This window comes from Salvia splendens, chromosome 3 (assembly GCF_004379255.2).
Source record: "Salvia splendens isolate huo1 chromosome 3, SspV2, whole genome shotgun sequence".
Lineage (NCBI taxonomy): Eukaryota > Viridiplantae > Streptophyta > Magnoliopsida > Lamiales > Lamiaceae > Salvia > Salvia splendens.
Genome location: NC_056034.1, coordinates 8,803,989 through 8,827,063, shown reverse-complemented (window position 1 = coordinate 8,827,063; position 23,075 = coordinate 8,803,989). Strand labels below are relative to the sequence as shown.

General features: G+C 36.3%; 1 protein-coding gene across 1 annotated transcript; it reads right to left on the bottom strand.

Moving 5' to 3' along the window:
• Positions 1–12,768: 12,768 nt before the first annotated feature.
• On the bottom strand, positions 12,769–16,938 carry LOC121794744 (potassium transporter 6-like). The gene is made up of 8 exons (XM_042193071.1): positions 16,434–16,938; positions 15,850–16,336; positions 15,700–15,753; positions 14,794–15,054; positions 14,664–14,716; positions 14,453–14,576; positions 14,112–14,366; positions 12,769–14,023 (listed from the first exon to the last, which is right to left on the bottom strand). The coding sequence occupies exons 1-8, from the start codon at positions 16,470–16,472 to the stop codon at positions 12,957–12,959; spliced, it is 2,340 nt and encodes a 779-aa protein (XP_042049005.1). The 5' UTR covers positions 16,473–16,938; the 3' UTR covers positions 12,769–12,956.
• Positions 16,939–23,075: the final 6,137 nt, after the last annotated feature.

The following is a 23,075-nucleotide window of genomic DNA, read 5'->3' as shown; positions in this document are numbered from 1 at the left end:
GTCATTGTGTTGTTGTCTCATTGATTATGGAAGTACTAATTTGTCATGTGGTAAATTGTAGTACTGATCCTTATACGTTTCTCGTAGGAGTATATTTCATGCTAATCAGAATTGTATACGATTTTAGATGGATTAATGCTAATTAATTATGAGAGGATTGATTTCTTTATCTCAAAAAGAAGAAAGAAAAATCAAGATGGCTAACATTGTAGTAGTAGTACTCCCTCCGTTTTTTAAAAATAACAACTATTTTCATTTTTTGCCGTTTTTTAAAATAGAAATTTTAGAATTTTTCTATTTTAGGATATGGATCTCACAAATCCACTAACTCTACTTTCATTTTTTTTTCTTCCCCTCTTTTACTTCACTAATTTTTTTCATCTCTCATGTTTTATCAATTTTTCACTTACTTTACCAATTGTGTATTAAAACTTGTGTCATTTCAGATGTTTCTATTTTTTAGAAGGAGTATTTTAACAGGAATAAAATATTTTTGGAGGGAGTATTTTAACAGGAGTAAAATAATTAGCCAGAAGAAAAAAAGAAGTAGCAGAAGCGTAAATAACGGTAATATAAGGTCTGTGCGGCGACAAGTTTGTTCAAATCGGACAATTATGAGTATTCCGACAAGGATATTTTCGGATTCACAATTTCTATTTTCCTCATCCACCCACTGACCCACCGTCGACGTCCAGCCGACGGGCCCACATCGACGCCGACGTACCAATTAGCGCACAACACGTCTTCCAAAAATGGTATCCAACTGTCTACGTCAGAAGATGGGCACGTGAGAACCACGTGGTCCGAAGTTGGAGCGTGGGGCCGACGTTATCCGAAAGGCCGTATTTATCGGACAGGCTATGTCTAGAGAGATGGATGGCGTGTGGGCTGCTGTTTCACCACCCCCTCTAATTTGACCCCACACCTTTTGATTTTTCCATTTTCTTTCTTTTTTCTACCCACTCAAATAAGAATGTTCCAAATTCCAACCGCATCTTCAAGCAACATTTAGCCGCTTTTAGGTGGATATATATTTAATGGGGATATGAATTCAGATTCAAATTTTGATCAATCTTATTCTTAGTACTCCGTGTACAACTAAGACGGTTTTTGCAATTCAAATTTTGATCAATCTTATTCTTAGTACTCCGTGTATAACTAAGACGATTTTCATGCAAATTGTTTTGATCAATCTTATTCTTAGTACTCTGAGTATAAGTAAGACGGTTTTCATGCAAATTGTTACTCTCTCTATCAAAAAAAATATGAACATTTGATTCGGCATTAATTTTAATGTATAATTAATAAAGTAAGAGAGATATAGATAAATAGTAGTAGTATAAGTAGTGTTAGGAGAGTGGACTCCACATCATTTATAATGTAGTATAATGATATAAGTTGTAAATAAGTTGTTTAACTATTCAAAAATTAGAAAACTCATACTCCATTCGCCCCATATTCCTTTTTGGGATGATCCAAGTAAGTTGAGTAATTTCTTTTTGAGACAAAAAATAAAACATTCAATCATTCTTACTTTACTCCATCACCTACTTTACTCTCTCTTTATCTTTCCTACTTTATTATTATTACATATTTTTCAACACAATTTCTTAATCTCTGTGCCCAAAAGTTTTGACTCAACTTAGTTGGGACAAATAAAGTACTTTTCAAGAACGGGCTGGATTGATAAAGAAATAGTTCATATAGTACTTCTTAGAGACAGAGAGAGTATTTTAATTTGGTAAAGTATTTTTTAGCTGGTATTTTTAATTGCACCATGAAAAAAAGAGTATGTTAAAAAAACTTCATTCTATTTTGGATAATCTCCTCGATACTTCTTAAGGGGATGAGTAACTCATTTCTATATGGTACTAGAACAATTCAGGTCGATGTGAATCTCTTTGTTCCGGTATGGAAGTCTAATCTCTGGTGTGCATTCTGATCCACAGGTGGTGGGAATTTGTTTTCTTGACTTATATCAACTTATTAATGATCATTGAATTCCTTGATTTGTAATGTCTATTATATTCATCATTGACTCACTTAAACTTGAAAAATGAAACGTTATACGAGGAGAAAGACTTACTTTAACTTCAAAATTGAAACCTTATATAGGAAGAAAAAGGTTTTCAAAGTAGTAAAATTTAATTTTATTCCACCACATTGAGCAAGATCTAACTAGCACATCACAAATTATATCCGCTAAAAGAAATTTATTGTTTGCTAGATACAATTAATAACATAAACTCATATACATTGCTGTTAAAAATGGCATTATGTTTGATCAGTTGAAGTACTTATATTGTGCTTAGATTGACGTTAAACTCAAGTAACAAATCTTGTGTTCTTTTACATATTTTCATTAATTGTGAGTGGGAGATAAGAGAGGAATGAGAATAATTGATACGTATGTTCTTTGAAATAAGTGTGTGTGGTGTGTGTTTACCAAGTTGCAGTGCATATGGACATATTGATACAGCATGGATATTGTACAACATAATGACTCGTTACATTTATTGTTCCACTTGCAAAGTCTTTATTACAAATCTCAAAGATTCTCGTGTCCCACAAATGATCTTCAATCTTAAATTTGCAAGTCCTAAATTATTTCCACAGCCAATTTGCAGCCTTTATTGGGTAACTTTGAAAGCTTATTCTCTTCCACAATCGGACAATTACCTTCAGAGTCAAATGAATGCTCAATTACAATATATTAACCTATATTATAGTATCAATTTCAATTTATACTCTATAATAAGTGGGTGTTTCTATAGTATATACAGATCAGGATATGCCTCTTAGTTTATGATGATCATTCACGGTCAATATTCGCCATAGTTTAGTTGTTGATAATTTACTAAACATGATAGTACTTATTTATTTGTGAAAGTAGTACTAGTATCAAATAAAAATCGTTCTATAATTTTGTGAAAATAGTATCCTTTATTTTGAGTGGAAAAGTAGTGTTTGTTTGGACGAATTTTGTTAGAAGTAGAGCTATCATTGATCCAATCAAATTTTGCAAACCTTTGTCTAGGATTTTGACATTTTTGGGCCTCCTCGGATTCCATTTTTGTATGCTAGGATTTTCCTTTTGTGTTAGAGAAAAGTGTTAAGAAGGAGTATGATATTTGTAGTGGCTTTATGTGAAAATCCTTGTACATCAATCAATCGGTTTTGGACTTTTGGTAGTAAATTACAATCATACTACTCCAAATCATTTGATCTCGCTTTTCCGAATTGTGGAGGGGATTCTGTGAGATTTGGATCCAATTTTTTTCTAATTACATCGAAAGTTGACTACAATTCAAATTTTATATATATTATAATTGTGAGATCACTTTAGATTTAACAATTATTTAATGGCCCAAGTGGACCCAAAACTTAACCCTGGTATTAGTCGCTCAAGTGACTTACTATGGTTTCATGGTTGGTTTCGAGGACAAAGGCATGTGTCTCGTATAACGAATACATCAACTTTTATATTTTCGCATTGTGTTTTCTTTAAATTTTGTAATATTATAGATCACAATCGATAAAAGCTAAATCTAACTCAATTAGGGTCTTCTTGTTACAAATTTTGTATATTCTCAGTATTAGTATTTCTGTAAAAGATGTGTTCGTCTTATAGAAATGAAGTCTTGGTTAATAGTGAATCTTGGACAAGTCTGATGATCCTTACATCAAGATGTGTACTTATACTTTTCTTTTCTTTCTGAATTCTGAATATAGTCCTCATATTTCAATGGTTCAAAGGATATCAGTATTATTATTTTGGTTGAAGTTAAGTTATATTTCTAGAATGTGCTCTAACATAGAGATTCCATCTTAATCAAATCAATCCAAAAAAACTGTATATGTCCAGGTTCTTGTATGGGTAATACATTTATTAAAATTATGAGGCACGTGAATTAATATTGATTAATTAAAGTATATGGGAAGAAGATACCCAAAACGAAAAACACAATAATCCACCATTTATTTATATTTGGAATAGGATAAATGCTGGGTATATGCATGCTGACTTGTTACCCGTAAACTAGCTGGCATTTCATGCCATAGCTTTTGTTTGTGCCTAAAATTTTAATAGTCCGAACACATTATGTGGTATGTTAGTTAAATCACAATTATAATAATTAGAAGAATATATATATATAGGGTCCTATTAGGTTGAGATTATTTAGCTAAATTGATAAATGAGATGCAATATCAGCCACTAATCTACAAGATTAACTAAATGTCAATAGCTATCACATTATGTCAACACGGGGGTATAAGTGTCATTTCATTCCAATAGTCAAAATATCAAATGTCAACCGCTCGTATTAAAATGTCAACAACTAAAAATTAACACTTACAATTCACATATCAATACCGAAAATATCAAATGTCAACAACTCATATTAAAATGTCAACAACTAAAAATTAACACTTACAATTCACATATCAATACCGAAAATATTAAATGTCAACAACTCGTATTGTAAATGTTATTGTGAAGAACGCGAATTGAAAGATGATGATCTTGAGACCTCGTATTTGGAAAGGGAAATTTTATTCAATTGAATGGGAATACAGAATACAAGAAGATACACACGTGTTGTATATGTATACAACTTCAACTAACATTTCACACCTAACCGAAACCAATCCAACGGCTAGTATTTATCAGCTAACTAAACATGAAAAGAACGGCTCAGATTCTTCTATTTAAAACCTCTTCCAACAGTCACACAATGAGCTCGATTAAGCTCCATGTATATCATGCAATCAATCACCCAACAGTCTCCACCTTGATTGAATGTTATCAACCTTCCTTCAACCTGCATATACGCACCAAGAACTTGCATTTTTCAAACTTGTCTCGGTTTATTGGCTTTGTCAACATATCAGCCGGATTGTCATCGGTGTGCACCTTAAACACCTTTACTTCACCCTTCTCTATACCTTCTCTGATGAAGTGTAAACGTACGTCGATATGTTTACTCCTCTCATGATACACCTTGTGCTTTGCCAAACACAATGCACTATTGTTGTCACAACCTATCGAAATAGCTTGTTGTTTGAAGCCAAAATCAGTAGCTATTCCCTTCAACCAGTAGCTTTCTTTCACGGCTGCTGTCAAAGCCATAAATTCAGCCTCTGTAGTTGACAATGCAACTACACTTTGAAGACTCGATTTCTAGCTTATAGCTGCTCCAAACATAGTGAACAAGTACCCGGTTTGTGATCTCCTATTGTCAATGTTTCCCGCAAAATCAGAATCACAATAACCAACTATCACATCACCCTTGTACTCATCATCACCCCTGAACAATATACCAACACCCTCAGCTCCTTTCAGATACCTCATTAGCCATTTAAGTGCCTTCCAGTGATCTCTTCCATGGTTGGCCATATACCTGCTGATCACACTTATAGCATGAGCCACATCTGGCCTTGTTGATATCATAGCATACATGATGCTCCCAACTATGTTAGCAAAAGGAATCTTCTGCATTTCAATTGCCTCTGCTTCTGTCTCTGGTATCTGCTGCACTGACAGCTTGAAATGTTGAGTCAGTGGGGTTGCAGCTTCCTTGACATTGTCCATCTTGAACTTCCTCAAGAGCCTCTGAACATAATCATGTTGATTCAGCCATATTAGCCTCCTCTTTCTATCCCTGACTATGTTCATACCCAAGATTCTTTTGGCTGGACCCAAGTCCTTCATATCAAAGGCTGCAGTCAAGTCATCCTTCACCAGCTGTAATTCTTTCTTGCATGCTCCAGCTAGCAACATATCATCTACATAGAGTAGAAGGTAAGCAACAGGTACTCCATCCTTGCTCTTGATATATACACATTCATCATATAGAGATTTCTTGAAGCCACAAGTGAGCATGTGATCATCAAATCTCTTGTGCCATTGTCTACTTGCTTGTTTCAAGCCATAGATGCTTCTCTTAAGCAAGCAAACTTTTCCCTCATCTCCTGTACTGATAAAACCCTCAGGCTGAGCCATATATATGGTTTCTTCTAGCTCACCATGCAAGAAGGCGGTTTTGACATCTAACTGCTCCATTTCCCAGTCCTTCTTGGCAACCACATCAAGCAAAATCCTAATAGAGGTATGTTTTACAACTGGAGAAAACACCTCGTTGAAGTCCACACCAGCCTCTTGTGTGAATCCTCTTGCAACCAAACGGGCCTTGAATCTGATGTGATCACCATCAGCCACTGATTCAAGCTTCTTTTTATAAATCCACTTGCAACTAACAATCTTTCTACCCTCCACCTTGTCTACAAGTATCCAAGTGCCATTCTTGAGTAGAGATTCAATTTCCTCCACCATAGCTAGCATCCATCTATCAGATTCAGGAGATTGAATTGCCTCTCTGTAAGAAGCTGGCTCACTATACTCCACCTCCTCAGCAACACAGAGAGCATAGAATAACATCTCTGAATCAGAAAATCTTGAGGGCATCTTGACATTCTTCCTTCTAACTCGGTCCCTTGCAAGTTGATAATCCTTCAAAACATTTGAACCAGTTGCTGATTCTTCTGGACCAACATCAAATCCTTGGTCTTTGTCAGCATCCTCAGCCTCAGGTGGGGCCTCTACTGGCTCCACCTCAAGATCAGTAACCATCATCCTTTGATCAGTTTCAGACCTTTTATTTGAGAATGGCATCTCAGATTCCCAGAATACTACATCTCTGCTAATGATAATCCTTGCTTCTCTAGGCTCTGTGCACCATAATCTATACCCTTTCACCCCACTTTGGTAACCCAGCATGATGCATCTCCTTGCTCTTGCTTCCAGTTTCCCCTGCCTCACGTGAGCATAGGCTTTGCAGCCAAAAATTCTCAATCTGGAATAATCACCAAGGGCTCCATGCCATCTGTAATCAGGAATGTCACCTTCAATACTTTATGCTGGGCACATATTAAGCAGTTTAACAGCTGTGGAGGCAGCCTCGGCCCAGAACTTTCTCTCTAGACCAGCAGAAAGTAGCATGCATCTTACTCGTTCCACAATTGTTCTATTTGCTCGTTCTGCCACACCATTTTGTTGTGGGTTCATAGGGACAGTTCTGTGGCGTTTGATGCCCTTATTCTTGCAGTAATCATCAAACTCCTTCGACAAATACTCCAAGCCATTATCTGTCCGGAGACACTTCAGTACCAAGCCTTTCTCAAGTTCAACTTCAGAACACCAAGTAGAGAACTTCTTGAAAGCTTCTGATTTTTCCTTTAGTATATAGATCCATATCTTTCGTGAGAAATCATCAATAATGGTCATGTAGTATCTGCCACCACCTATAGAGTTCACTTGAGCAGGCCCCTAAAGGTCACTATGAGCATAATCCAGCGGCTGAGTAGATAGATGCCTTCCCTTTGGAAATGATTGTTTCTTAGATTTTCCCAGCACACACTCTTCGCACTTGAGTTGTTGCTTATCAATCTGAGTCTGCACTGCTCCTTTCCTGACCAACTCCTTCAAACTCCCTTGAGCAGGGTGACCAAGCCTCATATGCCATAGCCTCTCATCTGAGACTACTGAGTTTATCTGATCAGTGGAGATCTGCACTTCGGCTAGCAGGTAATACAAACTGCCCTTTCTGTCAGCCTCCATAATTGTCTTTCCTCCCTTACTGACAGTCATCCTTCCATCAGATGAACCAAATTTACATCCCTTCCTTTCAAGAAGTCCAAGGGATATTAAATTCCTCTTTACTTGAGGAATATATCTTACATCAGTAAGGGTTATCACACAGCCACTCTTCATTTTTAACTTCACAGAGCCAATTCCTCTTACTTGACAAACTTGATTGTTGCCCAATATAACTGACCCAGTGCTTTCACTCAACTCTTGAAACCATATCAAATTGGAGCTCATGTGGAAGCTGCAGCCTGAATCCATAATCCAAGAACCACCAATCCCATTCTCCATCACATTAAGAATCTGATCTTCATCCATCTCATTTTCACCATCAGTGGCATTAACCAGCTTCTCACCAGTTTGTGCTTGCTTCTTCTTCCAAGCAAAGCAATCTTTCTTGAGATGTCCAGGTTTCTTGCACCAATGGCAAGACCTGCTTTCCTTCTGGCCATTCTGGAAAGATTTCGAGCCATCATGATCCTTCTTGAACTTATGCTTCCTAATGTTCAGACTCTCTGCAATAGATGATCCAGCTTCACTGTTTATTCCCTCTTTGTGAATTTCCTTAGCTCTCACAGCGGTTTGAACTTCCACAAAAGTAATCGCCTTATCTCTCCCATACAATAATGCATCACGCAATTGATCAAAAGACCTAGGAAGAGCATTTAATAACAGAATAGCCTTATCCTCATCTCCTATAGCTGCATCAATATTTTCCAGATCATCTACCGATTTATTAAATTCTTCTAGCTGTTCTAACACCCCTCTATTCTCCAAGAATTTATACGAATACAACCTACGCTTCATATACAACCGGTTGGCCAAAGATTTCGTGAGATAAAGATCCTCTAACCTGGCAAGAATGCCCGCAGCCGTTGTCTCCTTCGCCACCTCCCGCAACACTTTATCGGCGAGGCACAATACAATCGTGTTGTGAGCCTTGGCTTCGATCTCGGCTTGCTTTAATAAAGCCTTCTCATCGAGAACCCCTATTTCCTTCGGATCTTTCTGCTTCGTTTCCAAAGCCGATGCGAGCCCTTGCTGCGTAAACATTGCTCGCATTTTCATTCTCCATAACCCGAAATCGTTGGTGCCGGTGAATTTCTCAGCTTCAAGTCGAGCTGCCATCTTTAAGAATCGCGATTGAAAACCTCACTCCGATTCTCAGGTTGGAACTTTGGGGAAAACTACAATTTCCCACAGACGGCGCCAATTGTAAATGTTATTGTGAAGAACGCGAATTGAAAGATGATGATCTTGAGAGCTCGTATTTGGAAAGGGAAATTTTATTCAATTGAATGGGAATACAGAATACAAGAAGATACACACGTGTTGTATATGTATACTACTTCAACTAACATTTCACACCTAACCGAATCCAATCCAACGGCTAGTATTTATCAGCTAACTAAACATGAAAAGAACGGCTCAGATTATTCTATTTAAAACCTCTTCCAACAGTCACACAATGAGCTCGATTAAGCTCCATGTATATCATGCAATCAATCACCCAACACGTATTAAAATGTCAACAACTAAAAAATAACACTTACAATTCACATATCACTAGCGAGAACATCAAATGTCAACAACTCGTATCAAAATGTCAACAACTAAAAAATAACACTTATAATTCATATATCAATACCGAGAATATCAAATGTCAACAGCTCGTATTAAAATGTCAACATCTAAAAAATAACACTTACAATTCACATATCACTAGCGAGAACATCAAATGTCAACAACTCGTATCAAAATGTCAACGACTAAAAAATAACACTTATAATTCATATATCAATACCGAGAATATCAAATGTCAACAGCTTGTATTAAAATGTCAACAACTAACAAATAACACTTATAATTCACATGTCAATACCAGCTTCTGCAAACTCATGTCAAGAGACAGTGCCTCCTAAAATCCCTACGCCGATCGAGGCCTCGACAAATTCTACGCGCTCCTAGCAGATCTCGATGATAAGAATCAGAAGATCTACAAGCAGAAAGGCTCCGAGGACATCTCCTTTGTCCGATTCGTCTACGATAACGACTCCGACAACGCTAAACAGATCATAATCAAGGTCAAGGATAGATCTCCGCCTAAATTGGCGAAGAATTTCACCGATCAACGCTGCGCCGCCGCCATCACCGGAACCGGAGGCGGAGAGCGAGAAAATGATGAAGAAGAAGAGATCGCGGAGAAGCAAGGGGAATTTCAAGATAGAGGATCTGAAACGTCCTCAATTGATTTTCCCGGTGATGGTGGTGCTGATTCTGCTGTTTCTGGCGATCTACGGCAGGTCGTTCACGATTCTGTGCACGTCGATTGTGTGGTATTTGGCTCCGACGATCAGCGACACATCGGCAGCGGCGGGTGGTGAGAGAAAACCAAAGAGGAAGAAGGAGTAAGTGAGGAAAAGGAGCGAGAAGATGGTGGTTGTGAATAGTGAGAGAAGAGCAGCTGCTCAATCTGCTTGGACGAGTTTGGAGGAGGCGCAGAGGTGTGTTGAGAACCCTAATTAAACCACGAAATGACCATTATACCCTTTCATAATAAATTAATTAAAAAAAAATTTTTGTGTGGCAAAATCTGGACCACTTATATAATAAGAATGAGTGGCTGATGTTGCATCTCATTTCTCAATTAGCAAAAAAAATCTCAATTGATCATGGACATATATATATATATATATATATATATATATAGGGGAGCGTTATTCTCCTTTCCACATCTTAGATCCTTTTTCCTTCTTAATATTACGCGTTAGATCTAAGGCATCAACGGATCAGATTGATTCTATAAAACTGGTTCCGTGTTGCATTATAAAAGGTGGTTGTATGCATTACAGGGTTATTATTGACATTTGACGGAAAAGTAACTGCCACATTTTGGTATCTGCGAATAATGCACCACATGGTCACGAGTAATGCATATAATTGACTATATAATGCACAATATGTGAACTGCAATGCATACGAATAAGATGTACCATGTTATGATGTTTGGACACACGTTTCTTGTTTCCCCTAAGGGTTTAATAAGCTTAGGGGCTAGGGTATAGTACGTAGACACGTATGTAATCTTCACATGGTAACGAGTAATGGATATAATTGACTATATAATGCACAATTTGTGAACTGCAATGCATACGAGCAAGATGTGCTGTGTTATGATGTTTGACACACGTTTCTTGTTTCCCCTAAGGGTTTAATAAGCTTAGGGGCTAGGGTATAGTACGTACGCATTAATAACAAATTATAAAACGATACGAATAATTCACCAAATTTTCACGAGTAATGGATGTTATTAACTATATAATGCACAATATGTGAACTGCAATGCATACGAATAAGATGTACCATGTTATGATGTTTGACACACGTTTCTTGTTTCCCCTAAGGGTTTAATAAGCTTAGGGGCTAGGGTATAGTACGTAGACATTACTAACAAATTGTTGTTATTGGAATATACGTATGTGCATTATTTGGTTTAGGTAGTGCATTATGTAGCTGTTAATTGTCATTATCTCAGTATATTATGCATTATTAGAGGTATTGTGTATATGGGTTAATCAACGGATTGAATATTACATACGTGCATTTAGTAATGTCTACGTACTATACCCTAGCCCCTAAGCTTATTAAACCCTTAGGGGAAACAAGAAACGTGTGTCAAACATCATAACATGGTACATCTTATTCGTATGCATTGCAGTTCACATATTGTGCATTATATAGTTAATAACATCCATTACTCGAGACAATTTGGTGAATTATTCGTATCGTTTTATAATTTGTTATTAATGCGTACGTATACCCTAGCCTCTAAGCTTATTAAACCCTTAGGGGAAACAAGAAACGTGTGTCAAACATCATAACACAGCACATCTTGTTCGTATGCATTGCAGTTCACAAATTGTGCATTATATAGTCAATTATATCCATTACTCGTTACCATGTGAAGATTACATACGTGTCTACATACTATACCCTAGCCCCTAAACTTATTAAACCCTTAGGGGAAACAAGAAACGTGTGTCAAACATCATAACACAACACATCTTGTTCGTATGCATTGCAGTTCACATATTGTGCATTATATAGGCAATTATATGCATTACTCGTGACCATGTGGTGCATTACTCGTAGCGGTTTCCAGCCATTATTAGATTACTATTGTACCCTCATAATGCACAAAATAGGACAAATAATGCAACACTGGATTAATTACCCAATGTTGATCTTGACCGTCCATTTCTTGATATGTTTGAACCATTTTTTCACATTCAAAGAAAAAGACACTTCTTTAAAATCAAACATTGTTCATATATTGAACACAATCGGTCTGAAATCATCCCTAATTGGTCACGCAAAAACTAATCGAACCCCCGTTGATCCTTGGAGCCTCATCTAGTAAATCTATCCAGACATTGATTCCTCACCAAAGCTCGCATGAAAGTCAATCACCTAGTTTCCTTAGTTATAAACATGGCCAAATCGAACAATCTACTCTCATTGTATCGCGATTTGAATGTTTTCCACCAACACCAAAGCACTTGTTCTACTTCCATGTCTTACAACATGTGCACAACAATCAAATTATCGCTCTGAGCAAATAAATTTTGAATATCTCGTTGCGGGGCTGATTTCATGCTATCATAAATCGTCAACAACTCGACTTGCACTACAATGTGTCGCCCGACCTGCCTTGACAAGCCGAAGTCCGGCACCCTGTATTAACTCGTCACCTATATATGTCTAAACCAGATTTTTATACACTGGCCACTTGTCACCTCATTTTGATATCTATGTACACTTGACGCATGATATAAGTAACATAGTAGTGCGAATCTACATCAAAAAATAGGCTACACTCTTTATAGTCATTTAATGTAGGCCTAACTGTCCTATGAATATTAGTACAAGATTTGTCATTTTCGAGTTTTCTAAAATTGACATGCAAATAATATTAACTCGTTGTTTTTCTTTTCATATATCGAAGAATTTAATTATTATAGTCAGCCCAAAACACGTAGGCCCAATGTTGAACTCATAAGCCCATAACTTCTTACACATAAGTAGAACAATAAAAAACAAAACTTTAAATTGGAAGAAGTATGTGTAGTAAACTTACCAATCTAAACAAAATGTTATCAACTCCTACAATAGATTTTGCTATTTTAACTCATCATCCTCAGCAACACATGTAAAGCTTCCTATCTACAATATAAATAAACAAAAAGCAAAAGAAAAGGAAGAAAAAGAAAACATGTACAAAGTTGTTGAGAGTAACTCAAATCAAGAAGACTCATATATGATACACCATTCCCACTTCCAATGTTGAAGAATGAGGTGAGCTCAAAGCAAGAGTTGAAGCCCTACAATTCCTTCTCAAAAAATCATAACCACAATTTATTACCATCTTCTTCATAAAACTTGACCCTTGCTTAGCTCTCACATATGAATGCCCCAAGATATAGGCTATGCCAGCTTCCCTAGCATCCATCAGATCCCTCAGCTCCTCCCGCGCCCCTCGGTCGATCTTTGGGTTCTCCGGGATCACAAACCTAACCTTCTTCCTCGCCTTCATGGGCGGGGCCGGAGGCGACTGTATCTCTCTGTGCTCGGACGTGCCAGCCACGTCCGGGTTCACCCCGTCGTCCTCGCATAACAGAATCCCGTGCAGATGAGTCGAGGGAGTCCCGACCACTATCATGTCCTCGTTCTGTCTCGTCACGTCCTTGTCTTTACCGTTGAGCCCCGTGCTTCCGGTTCGGATGTACTCTGCGATGCTACACACGAGGTCGTTCTCAAACTGCAGATCGTCCTTGTGAGCGTCCCGGTAACCGTACCTGACGATGCACCTATACATGCGATACTCTCTCGGGCCAATGTGTCCAACGAGAAACCGCTCCTCGTGTTTGACGTGGGGGATGGGGACCGATTTTACGCAAAGGAACACGAGAACCTGGTGGAAGGCGGGGAGGTTGGTGACGAAGTGGGAGAAGATGGCCGGGATCCCAGAAACGAGTTCCGTGTGGATGAGGCCAATTCCACGGACGCGCACAATGCCCAAGCTCGGACCCAGGCCGAGGAGCCAGTCAACCGAGACCTTGTTTTGGACGTCGAACTCATACTTCTTTAGCGTTCCGTAATGCCACACACACATCACAATCATGAAGGTCAATGAGAGGGCAATAGGCACCCAAGCTCCTTCCAAAAACTTTATAAGCGAAGCAGAGAAGTATAAGGCTTCGATCATCCCGAAGAATAACACAAAGCAGACGGCGAGTATAACGTTGTGGTGCCAGCATAAAACGATAACGAGAGACATCAAGCACGTAGTCACCAGCATGACAGTTATCACTGCTAGACCTGATCGAAACGAAAATAAGAAATCAAGAAACTAAATAGAAAAGATCAACATAGGCATCTTTACGTGATCTTGTAGTGTGTGTCGTACCTGAAGCATTACCGAGCCGTTTGGTGTCTCTAAAACCGATTGTCACAGCCAAACATAGAACCATCAAAATCCAGTTGATTTCTGGGATGTATATCTGCCCGTGCATTTTCGACGACGTGTGCACTATTTTGACTCTTGGAAAGCACCCTAGAGCAGAGCACTGCTTTATGATGGAAAAGGTTCCGGTTATGATGGCCTGGCTTCCGACCACCGCTGCCATAACAGCAATCACCAGCACCGGCCATCTCAATTTCTCTAAGAAAAGAACGATATTATCCATGAGGTGAAATTTTTTTATACACATTCTTATACGCTCAAAGAGCATCGGTTAAAGGCAATACCAGGTACGGACACATAAAAGCCGATACGGTAATCACTTTGAAAATCGTGGTGCATGGAAAGATAAGCAGCTTGCCCCATATACGCGAGGACTAGTGACGGATAGACAATGGATGTGAATGCTATCTGCCATTTCACGACAATTAAATGTTAGACGAGGCATCATTTTTCACTAAATTGTTATGTAAAAATTAAAGAAAACAGTATACGTGCCTTAATTGACAGCTGAGAGAAGTGTCCGAGATCTGCAAACATCGCTTCCGAACCTGGAAATTTGAAATCAAGTGTTAAAGGAAATCTTGTGAAGGAAAGCAAAATATCTGCGACAAATACTTGTATTTACCAGTGATGCACAGTAGAATTCCACCCAACGACATCCAACCTCCTCGTTGGGTTTTCTTGAGAAATTTATACATGTAGTACGGAGAGAGAGCTTGATACACGTGAGGGTTCCAGTAGAAAATGTTATATAAACCGATAGCACTGATGCACAAGAGCCATGTTATGACCACGGGTGCAAACAAGAATCCAACCCTGTGAGTGCCATAATGTTGAAGGGCAAACAAGGCTATCAGTACGATACAAGCAACTGGGACTTCTACATCTGCAAAATTATAGGATTGAGTAGTGCAGGCATGTATGAAAAGAGGGTCATAATTTATCGAACAAACATGCCGAGGGAAGACAAGAAAAGTTAAGGCATCACTGCATCAGAAAAGGAAATATATCATGTAAATATTCATACTGTACTTAATCAAACTCTTAATCAATAAGATTAGAATGAAGTACTTCTTAGATCTTGACTGCTCATAAATATGATGTCAAATTCAGCCACATTCCAATATTATCCATGGTGAAATGCTTAAAAGAATCATCCATCGACAAACAATTCATTTAGCAACGGATGTTTGTTGGAGCAGCGATTGGTAACAGCAAGCAATCAAGGAAGATTGGATTGATGTTTTTTTGTCGTGAAAGGTAAATTATAGCTTTCAGCAGCATATATAACCATGTTTTGATAAAAATGGGAATCTTCACATAAAGAGTCGGAACATGTTGTTCGCACATCACGATTCATTCTAAATGATTTCCCAAGCCTAAATGAAAACCATAAACAGCTTGACAATCAAAGCATGAATACTATTTATCTGTTACAGTAAACACTTGGAGTCAAGGGTTCCAATAAACATGAGTTCCAATAAACATGACAGCTAAAATATAAGGAAAAGAAGGAATTTTACAATCTTACATTTATGATGCTCCTTAGCCATGGCAAGTTCTACGCCAGAAACGGCTGAGAAAACTGCAATACCAACCCAAAAAGGTTACTCAGATAGATACCAACAAACTCCAAAAGACACAGGGCTAAATTAAATCAACAAAAGGTGTGAGGCAATACCGGAAATAGCCGGAGTTAATATGCCATCTCCAATCACCATACAAGCACCAAGCAGAGCCAAGAGAAGCAAAACCCTCTGCAACACTCTGTATTTCTCCAAAGTGGATTTAATCTTCGCCCTAACAGTCGAGGGAGCAGGGCTCGTTATATCCTTCTTATAAGTCGACAAATCCTCATCGGCCGACTGAAAACTAGGCAGCGAATTAACTTTGGCGTGCCTACATAAGAGTGAATACAATGCAAATGTGCCTCCTTCACCATTGTCATCAGCTCTCAGCACAATGAACACATACTTCAAAAGAGGGACTAAAGTCAACGTCCAAAATATGAAGGAAAGAACTCCAAAAATCTCATCATTTGTCTCAGTGTGTTCTATATCTTCAGCAAAAGTGCTCTTGTACACATACAATGGCGATGTGCTCAAATCCCCATACACTACACCTAAACTCTGATACGCCAATGTAAATACAGTTCTCCAAGACTCTCTCTGCAATCCAATCATTTAATAAAGGGCATAATTAAAAAAAATGCTCAAATTGTTCAAAGATTGCAACTTTATTGACAAAAAAGCTAAAAGAACTCACCTTAACATGATTCTGATAAAACCCACTTTCAAGATCCATGGTAATGCCCTCAGAAATTCATGCCCGCTGCAAATTCAAGAATTTCAACCATGACCCTTTCTCCAAACCACCCTCCCCAGTAGAGAACTCCCACCAAAACACATACTGACTCACACAATAGGAAATTATATACTCAACACAACCACAGAAATGGATAATTTATTCGGATAGTACCTAAATGTGCCGCAGTTCAACAGCCTCCAGAGAGAGAGAATAAACAGGGAAAAGAAATCACAAACGTGTGATGATGTAATAACAACAAAATACTATTATTAATAGGCAGTTGGAAATTGAAACAGAGGAGCATAAATAGTGGGAGGAATATTTCTGTTGTGACCCCGAAAAGAAACTTCCACTTTCCATTTATTACTGAAAACTAATTTTTTATGTTGAGGTAAGTGAGATATAGCTTGTTTGCTTCAGTTTAGTTTATTTCTAGGAGTGATCTCGGACATCACACACGCAATGCTCCACGTATTAGTGTGTGAGAGAGAGGGGGGGAGAGAGAGAGAGAGAGAGAGAGAGAGAGAGAGAGAGAGAGAGAGAGAGAGAGAGAGAGAGAGAGAGAGAGAGAGAGAGAGGAACGTGTAGACGTGTGCTTCAAGCAGACAATAGATATTAATATATGGATATTCAGTGAGGATTATAGAAAAGTTTTCTTCATGTTTTGCTGATTTTACTCTCTTATTTTAGTTGACTCTTGAAGATATGAAAGTGACCATCAGATTTATTACTGGTTCTTGATTTCTAGTATATAATTATTATTTTTTTTCTAATTCGAGAAATATTTACTTTTAATTTTTGGCAGATAGAAATATTTACTTTTAATTTTTGGCAGATACCTTTTTTGACGAATTAAAGTTGTTGATTGGTGAGAAATTTGTGTGTGTTTGGTGAACTAAATATCCTATATTTTGGCTTTTGGGTGTTCAAAATTAGGTTCTACATATTTTTTTATGTATTTATGAAATATATTTAATGTTTTAAACATAACCCTTACGTAACAGCTAATAAGAGTAACAATATTTCAACGACCAAATGTTAGTAATTAAGAATTGTTAATTAATTTAAAACCTACTTAAATAGCCTCTAGGAAATATTTTGAGCCTGCCTTTTCTGTAACGTATAATTAAACAGTTTTTTTCGACCTTAACTGAATAAAATAAAGCTATTTTTTTCCGTTTCACATAACATGAAAGCTTGTGTTAGTGAAGGGTCAAGATTTATAAGCACAATTATGCAAGTTTTAACCATTGACTTATTGAATGGTAAACCAATGCCGTTTACTAAATATAGGCTAAAATATTTTTTAGATGCCGTTTTTGTTGAAGATGGATACCTAAATTTATTTCGATTATATTCTACCCTGCATATTTTGTCGTTATTTAGAATTTCCATCTTATTAATTAAGTACTAAGATAAGTCTTTTCTCTAGAACAACATAAATTAAAGATTTAATAATTTTCTGTTGGAACATTATGAAGTTTTTTAACTTTGGATTCCAAAATTTAAATACTTCGAATACTCAGATCCAGCATGAATATTAAATAATATTGTTAAACTAAATGGAATCTTATATTTTTTTTAAGTTTGTATGGTTGAGAATCTAAAATATTTATTGAACATTATCTGAAACTATCTTATGTAAGCTAGTCATTTTGCTTTTCTACTTTCCTGAATAAATTTGAGGATTACCCGATAAAGAAGTTGCAAAAACTAAATGCTACTACTACTACTGGTTAAGAACAAAATATAGAGAAATTCATTAAATAAAGACCAACAAGTTTATCAGTTTCAGCTAAATTAGAGGGTTATGGATTAGTTTCAATAGAAAGAATTATACATATCATATATCAATTAAAATGTTACTACTATAAATCTAATCATCATCGAGACCTAATCTAATCCCTTTAAAAAGGGTGCAAATAATCATCATTTAACTTTTACTATTATATGCCATCTCGCTTCTCGAGATGCCACCCTGCATTTCGTATTTGCTGCTTATCACCTTTATTAGGAATAATTAATTGTTAAATATCATTATTTAGTCAGTTAGCTTAACCAGCCATGGGCCCAAATCAAAGAAACATGAAGTGGGGGTAGAGATGCTTCATATACCGTTGGTTCCGACTTTAGAAAATCATGAAGCAGAACCGACCCATGAGCATGTTGCGGTTGCGGTTCCGGTTTGTAAACTGCCAGTTCCGGTTCCGGTTCCGGTTCGAAACCGTGTTTTTCGGCATTTTTCACTGTTTCGATTCCGATTTGGCAGTCTCCCGGTTTTCTCTATTTTTTTAATTTTTTTTTAAGTATTTCGATATATAATTATAACGTACATAAATTAAATTCGAACATGACAATGCGCAGATTAAATTAAAAGTAAGACTGAGGAAGGTGGAAAAAAACCAATTTTAATGAATTAGAGTTGTAATGGTAGTAGCCGTACATGTACAACATTACAATGTATTGGTACAATTTACAAGTGTCGATAACCGACATGAATTGGGGAAAAGGAAATAAATTGAAAATGACTTGAGTTCAACTTTAACTTTTAAAGTTGGACTTTTCAAATTTACGTTGAGTTGACTACGTATCACCGATTTTATTAAGGCATCAAATTACACATAGTTCTATTACCTCATTTACCTCTCTTTAACAACAGCTTAAGCACTATTGCCAAAGAGTATTTGAATGAGATGCTTATTAGAAATTCATTCTAGTTCATGAGTTGGATTACATGGAAATATGAGATCTTGCAAGATTCATGATTTACTGAGAGATATATCTTTGAAAAAAGCTCAAATGCAGAGGTTTTTTATACATTGATCGAATATAATACTGGAGTAGAAAATAGCCAACACTGCATTGTTGTACTTGTACCCAAAAGCACTTTAAAGGAGAAAATACTCGATGCTTTGGAATATATGTCACATGCCCTTTCTTAAGAGCATCTCCAATAGGTTAGGACGTCAAATAGCCCTCAAATAGCCTTCACACTGCCACATCATCAGCACTACAATTCTCCTGCCACATCAGCTTGCCACATCAACTGGACATCAAATAGCTCTCACATAGCCTTCACACTACCTATCCACATCACTAATAACAATTATATAATTTAATTTACACTCGTATCAACATACGGAATTTAATTTACGAGACAAATACGGAAAATTCGAATAATAATATTAAAATTTAAAAAGTACATTAATTTTTAAAAAAAGTACAATAATTAAAAAAATTACATTCAAAAAATTACATAAATTTGCATAAAAACTAACGCCTTGTAATTACATAAATTTACATAAAAATTACATAAATTTGCATAAAAATTACATAAATTTGCATAAAAATTACACTCGTATCAACCTCACGGCTCGTATAGGCATCTAGCTCTTCGTTCATCATACGCTCGTACTCATCCGCATCCCCACCACTACCACCGGCATTACTCATTTCTTAAATTGATCTTGAACAGAAAGTAAGGTTGAGAGAATACTCGTTAAAACAAGTGGTGCGAATGAAAATGAGGTTCAACGCGCGTATATATACTGTTTTCGAAAAACAAAAAAAAAAAAATTTAAATCCGACGCCGGTTTGGCGCCGATCCGGGACGCACAATGGCGCCCGTGAGGATCGGCGTCGGAACCGGCGTCAGCGCGGGAATCGGCATGGCGACGCTGATTTTGACGCCGATTTCGCCGACGCCGGTTCCAATGGTTCGGCGTCAAACCGGCGTCGGCGAAAAATCGGCGTCGCGGTGGTGACGCCGGTTATTGGAGATGCTCTTATGTATGTCATGTCAATAGAGTGCCACAGTTGCCAAATTCGAGGTTGTTTGAGAATGTGAACACATATGATAGTAAAATTGTAAGGATTGGCGTTGAGTATTGCACAGAACATCTGGTTCATTTGGTGAACTTAGAGATGCTCAAGGTTCGTACACCGACCGTTGCTGTTCGAAACCGTTGGTTACGATTTTAGAAATCATGAACCGGAAAACCTACCCGTGAGCATATTTGGCAGTTCCGGTTCAAAACTATCCGTTTTTCAGCGATTTTCACGGTTTCAGTTCTGGTTTTGGCGTTTTCTCGATTTTCTTTATTTTTAAAGTATTTTGATATATAATTATAATGTATAAAATAAATTCGAATGAAATAAATAAAATTCAGAATAAGACAAGGAAGCTGAAAAAAATCAATTTAATTGAATTAGAGTTGTAACGGTAATAGTCGTATATGTACAATGTATTACGATTTACAAGTGTCGGTAATCAAAGTAATTCTATAAACATGAATTGAGAAAAAAAGAAATAAATCGAATAGGGCTTGAGTTCAACTTTAACTATTAAAGTTGGACATTTCAAATTTAAGTTGAATTGTCTATGTATCCCTAATTAAATTGTAAATTTGAATTAAAAAAATTGAAAATCTTCGGCCATCGATTTTGATTGAAACCACCAGTTTCTGTCAAAAACCACGTCACAAAAGCCTGTAACGCCTGCCATGCACTCCTCTCACGCCTAATGCATTGTGTTTGGCGCCGGAACCGTGAAACTGGTGGTTCTGTCACATTTCCAATTCAATTATTTTTAAATCGCGACCAGCTCAAGATTTAAAAAGTCACAATTCTAGTTCCTGGTTATTCTTATAGTCCCGGTTCTGATTTTACGGTTAACCGCCGATTAAAAAAACATTGGGCATCTGTAAGTTGGGGGCCATTATGCTTTTCACGTAAACCCCAAAGTAGACGAAAAGTAACACACATATCCACACACACATACAACTTCGAAATACTTTGTTCCTATAATTAATATTAATACTTTTTAAAAATGATTAAGATTGTTGGATTATTCATTTATATATTTATTTCCATAAAGAGAATCTAGATATACATCTTCTAATTTAAGTTCCTCCCATTGTAATTAATCCAATTTGAGCACTTAACGGTTAAAACATGTTTTTTTTCGAGTGTACCTCACATTTCCAAATCAAATTCATGTTCTAACTTCAATTTATGCTATAATTTCATTCTAAATCATAAAATCCAAATTTAAAACCATAACACTGATAATAATATAAAGATAAATATATGGAGTATATTTTATATATGAAGTATAAATTTTATAAATAAATTATAAATTAAATACAAGCTAAGTTTGATAAATATCGTAAAGTGATAAGATAACCTAACTCATTTATAAAATAATACTAGTATGATAATACTACTCCATAAATTTTATCAGTCCCGTTTACATATAATAACACTAATTGCTTCTATGGTTGAGTTTTACAACCATGGCTGGATTAAACATATTAATTTTTGTATTATGCTCCATATATTTCCAATTGACCATAAATTGTAGTTCTTCGGTCATCAAAACTACTCATCACATTTCTTGATTTATAACGACATGAAAAGGAATAGTACTTTTTAGTAGTTGCAATTAATTGACTTCGATAATAGTAGTAGTAGTAGTAGTAGTAGAAAAGAAAAATGAGAGAGAGAGAGAGAGTCTGTTCAATTAACTACAAAAAACTCTCTATTATGGTTTTTAAAAGGCAAGTCATAAAAAATGGACACATTCTCTATTACTCTCGTATGGTGGTGAGAAAAAGAAGGTAGAGAAAAAGAAATGAAAGAAAAAAACAAATAAGGAAGAAAGAAAAAAAAGAATATTCAAAATGATATGATATGATGATTGTTGTGACAAATGGTAAAACCAAGCGTTGGGCGAAGTTGAACGACGACTGCGTGTATATATATAATAATTAGGCCCAATATGATATAAACAACTGCATTTATCAATATATTAGGTGAAACATCATACTCTGCAAACAGCAAATTGATTTTGGTCATTTAGATAAATGAATTCAAAGTGGAGATATATATGATTTGGCCCTTTTATTTTCGGACTCGGACACACTAAGTATGTTCCATTGCTGGAATCGAATTAAATATATATTCGTATTGTATATTTTATTTATCTATCATTGTTATCATTATTGTGGTGACCCGTGAAGCACAGAAGTTGGTATAAATTGCAACATCACAAATAATAATAATAATACATAATACATAATGTTTGAAATTAATAATCTATTAGTTCTCTATAAAAATCTATAAGTATATATACAATGAGATTTCAATAAACGAAATGATAAAAAAAATTAATACCCAAGTTTTGTGTAAAACATAAATAAGTAGTAACAATTTTGAGAGTTTCTTTGCCAAACTATAAATTTCTTACTTATTTTTTGTGACAAATATATTTGTATCCAAATAATCTAATAGTTCACTTATAAAAACAAAATCTATTATCCTACAAAATACTAAGTAATTAGCTACAGACTTCGTATATATAAAATCAAAACATGTGGACCTTGATGACAGCCCAAAAATAGGCCAAGATGTGGATTCCCATTTCAAAATGATAACGTAATCTTCAAATTAAAACTCCTATTTATTGAACGATTTAAAAATAATTACCGACCTCTAATATTTGCATCATCTCTCACAAACTTTATGTTACTTGCTCCAATCACAAACAAATGCTTTTAGATTATTTACTTTATCTTTGAATCAGCACACCAACATCTTTTT

Coding starts and splice junctions, on each gene's coding strand:
- LOC121794744 (XM_042193071.1), bottom strand. CDS start 16,472: ATGGATCTTGAAAGTGGGTTTTATCAGAATCATGTTAAG. Junction 14,717..14,793: donor AATTCTACTGTGCATCACTG/GTAAATACAAGT, acceptor TCAAATTTCCAG/GTTCGGAAGCGATGTTTGCA. Junction 14,367..14,452: donor CTTTTATGTGTCCGTACCTG/GTATTGCCTTTA, acceptor TTCTTTTCTTAG/AGAAATTGAGATGGCCGGTG.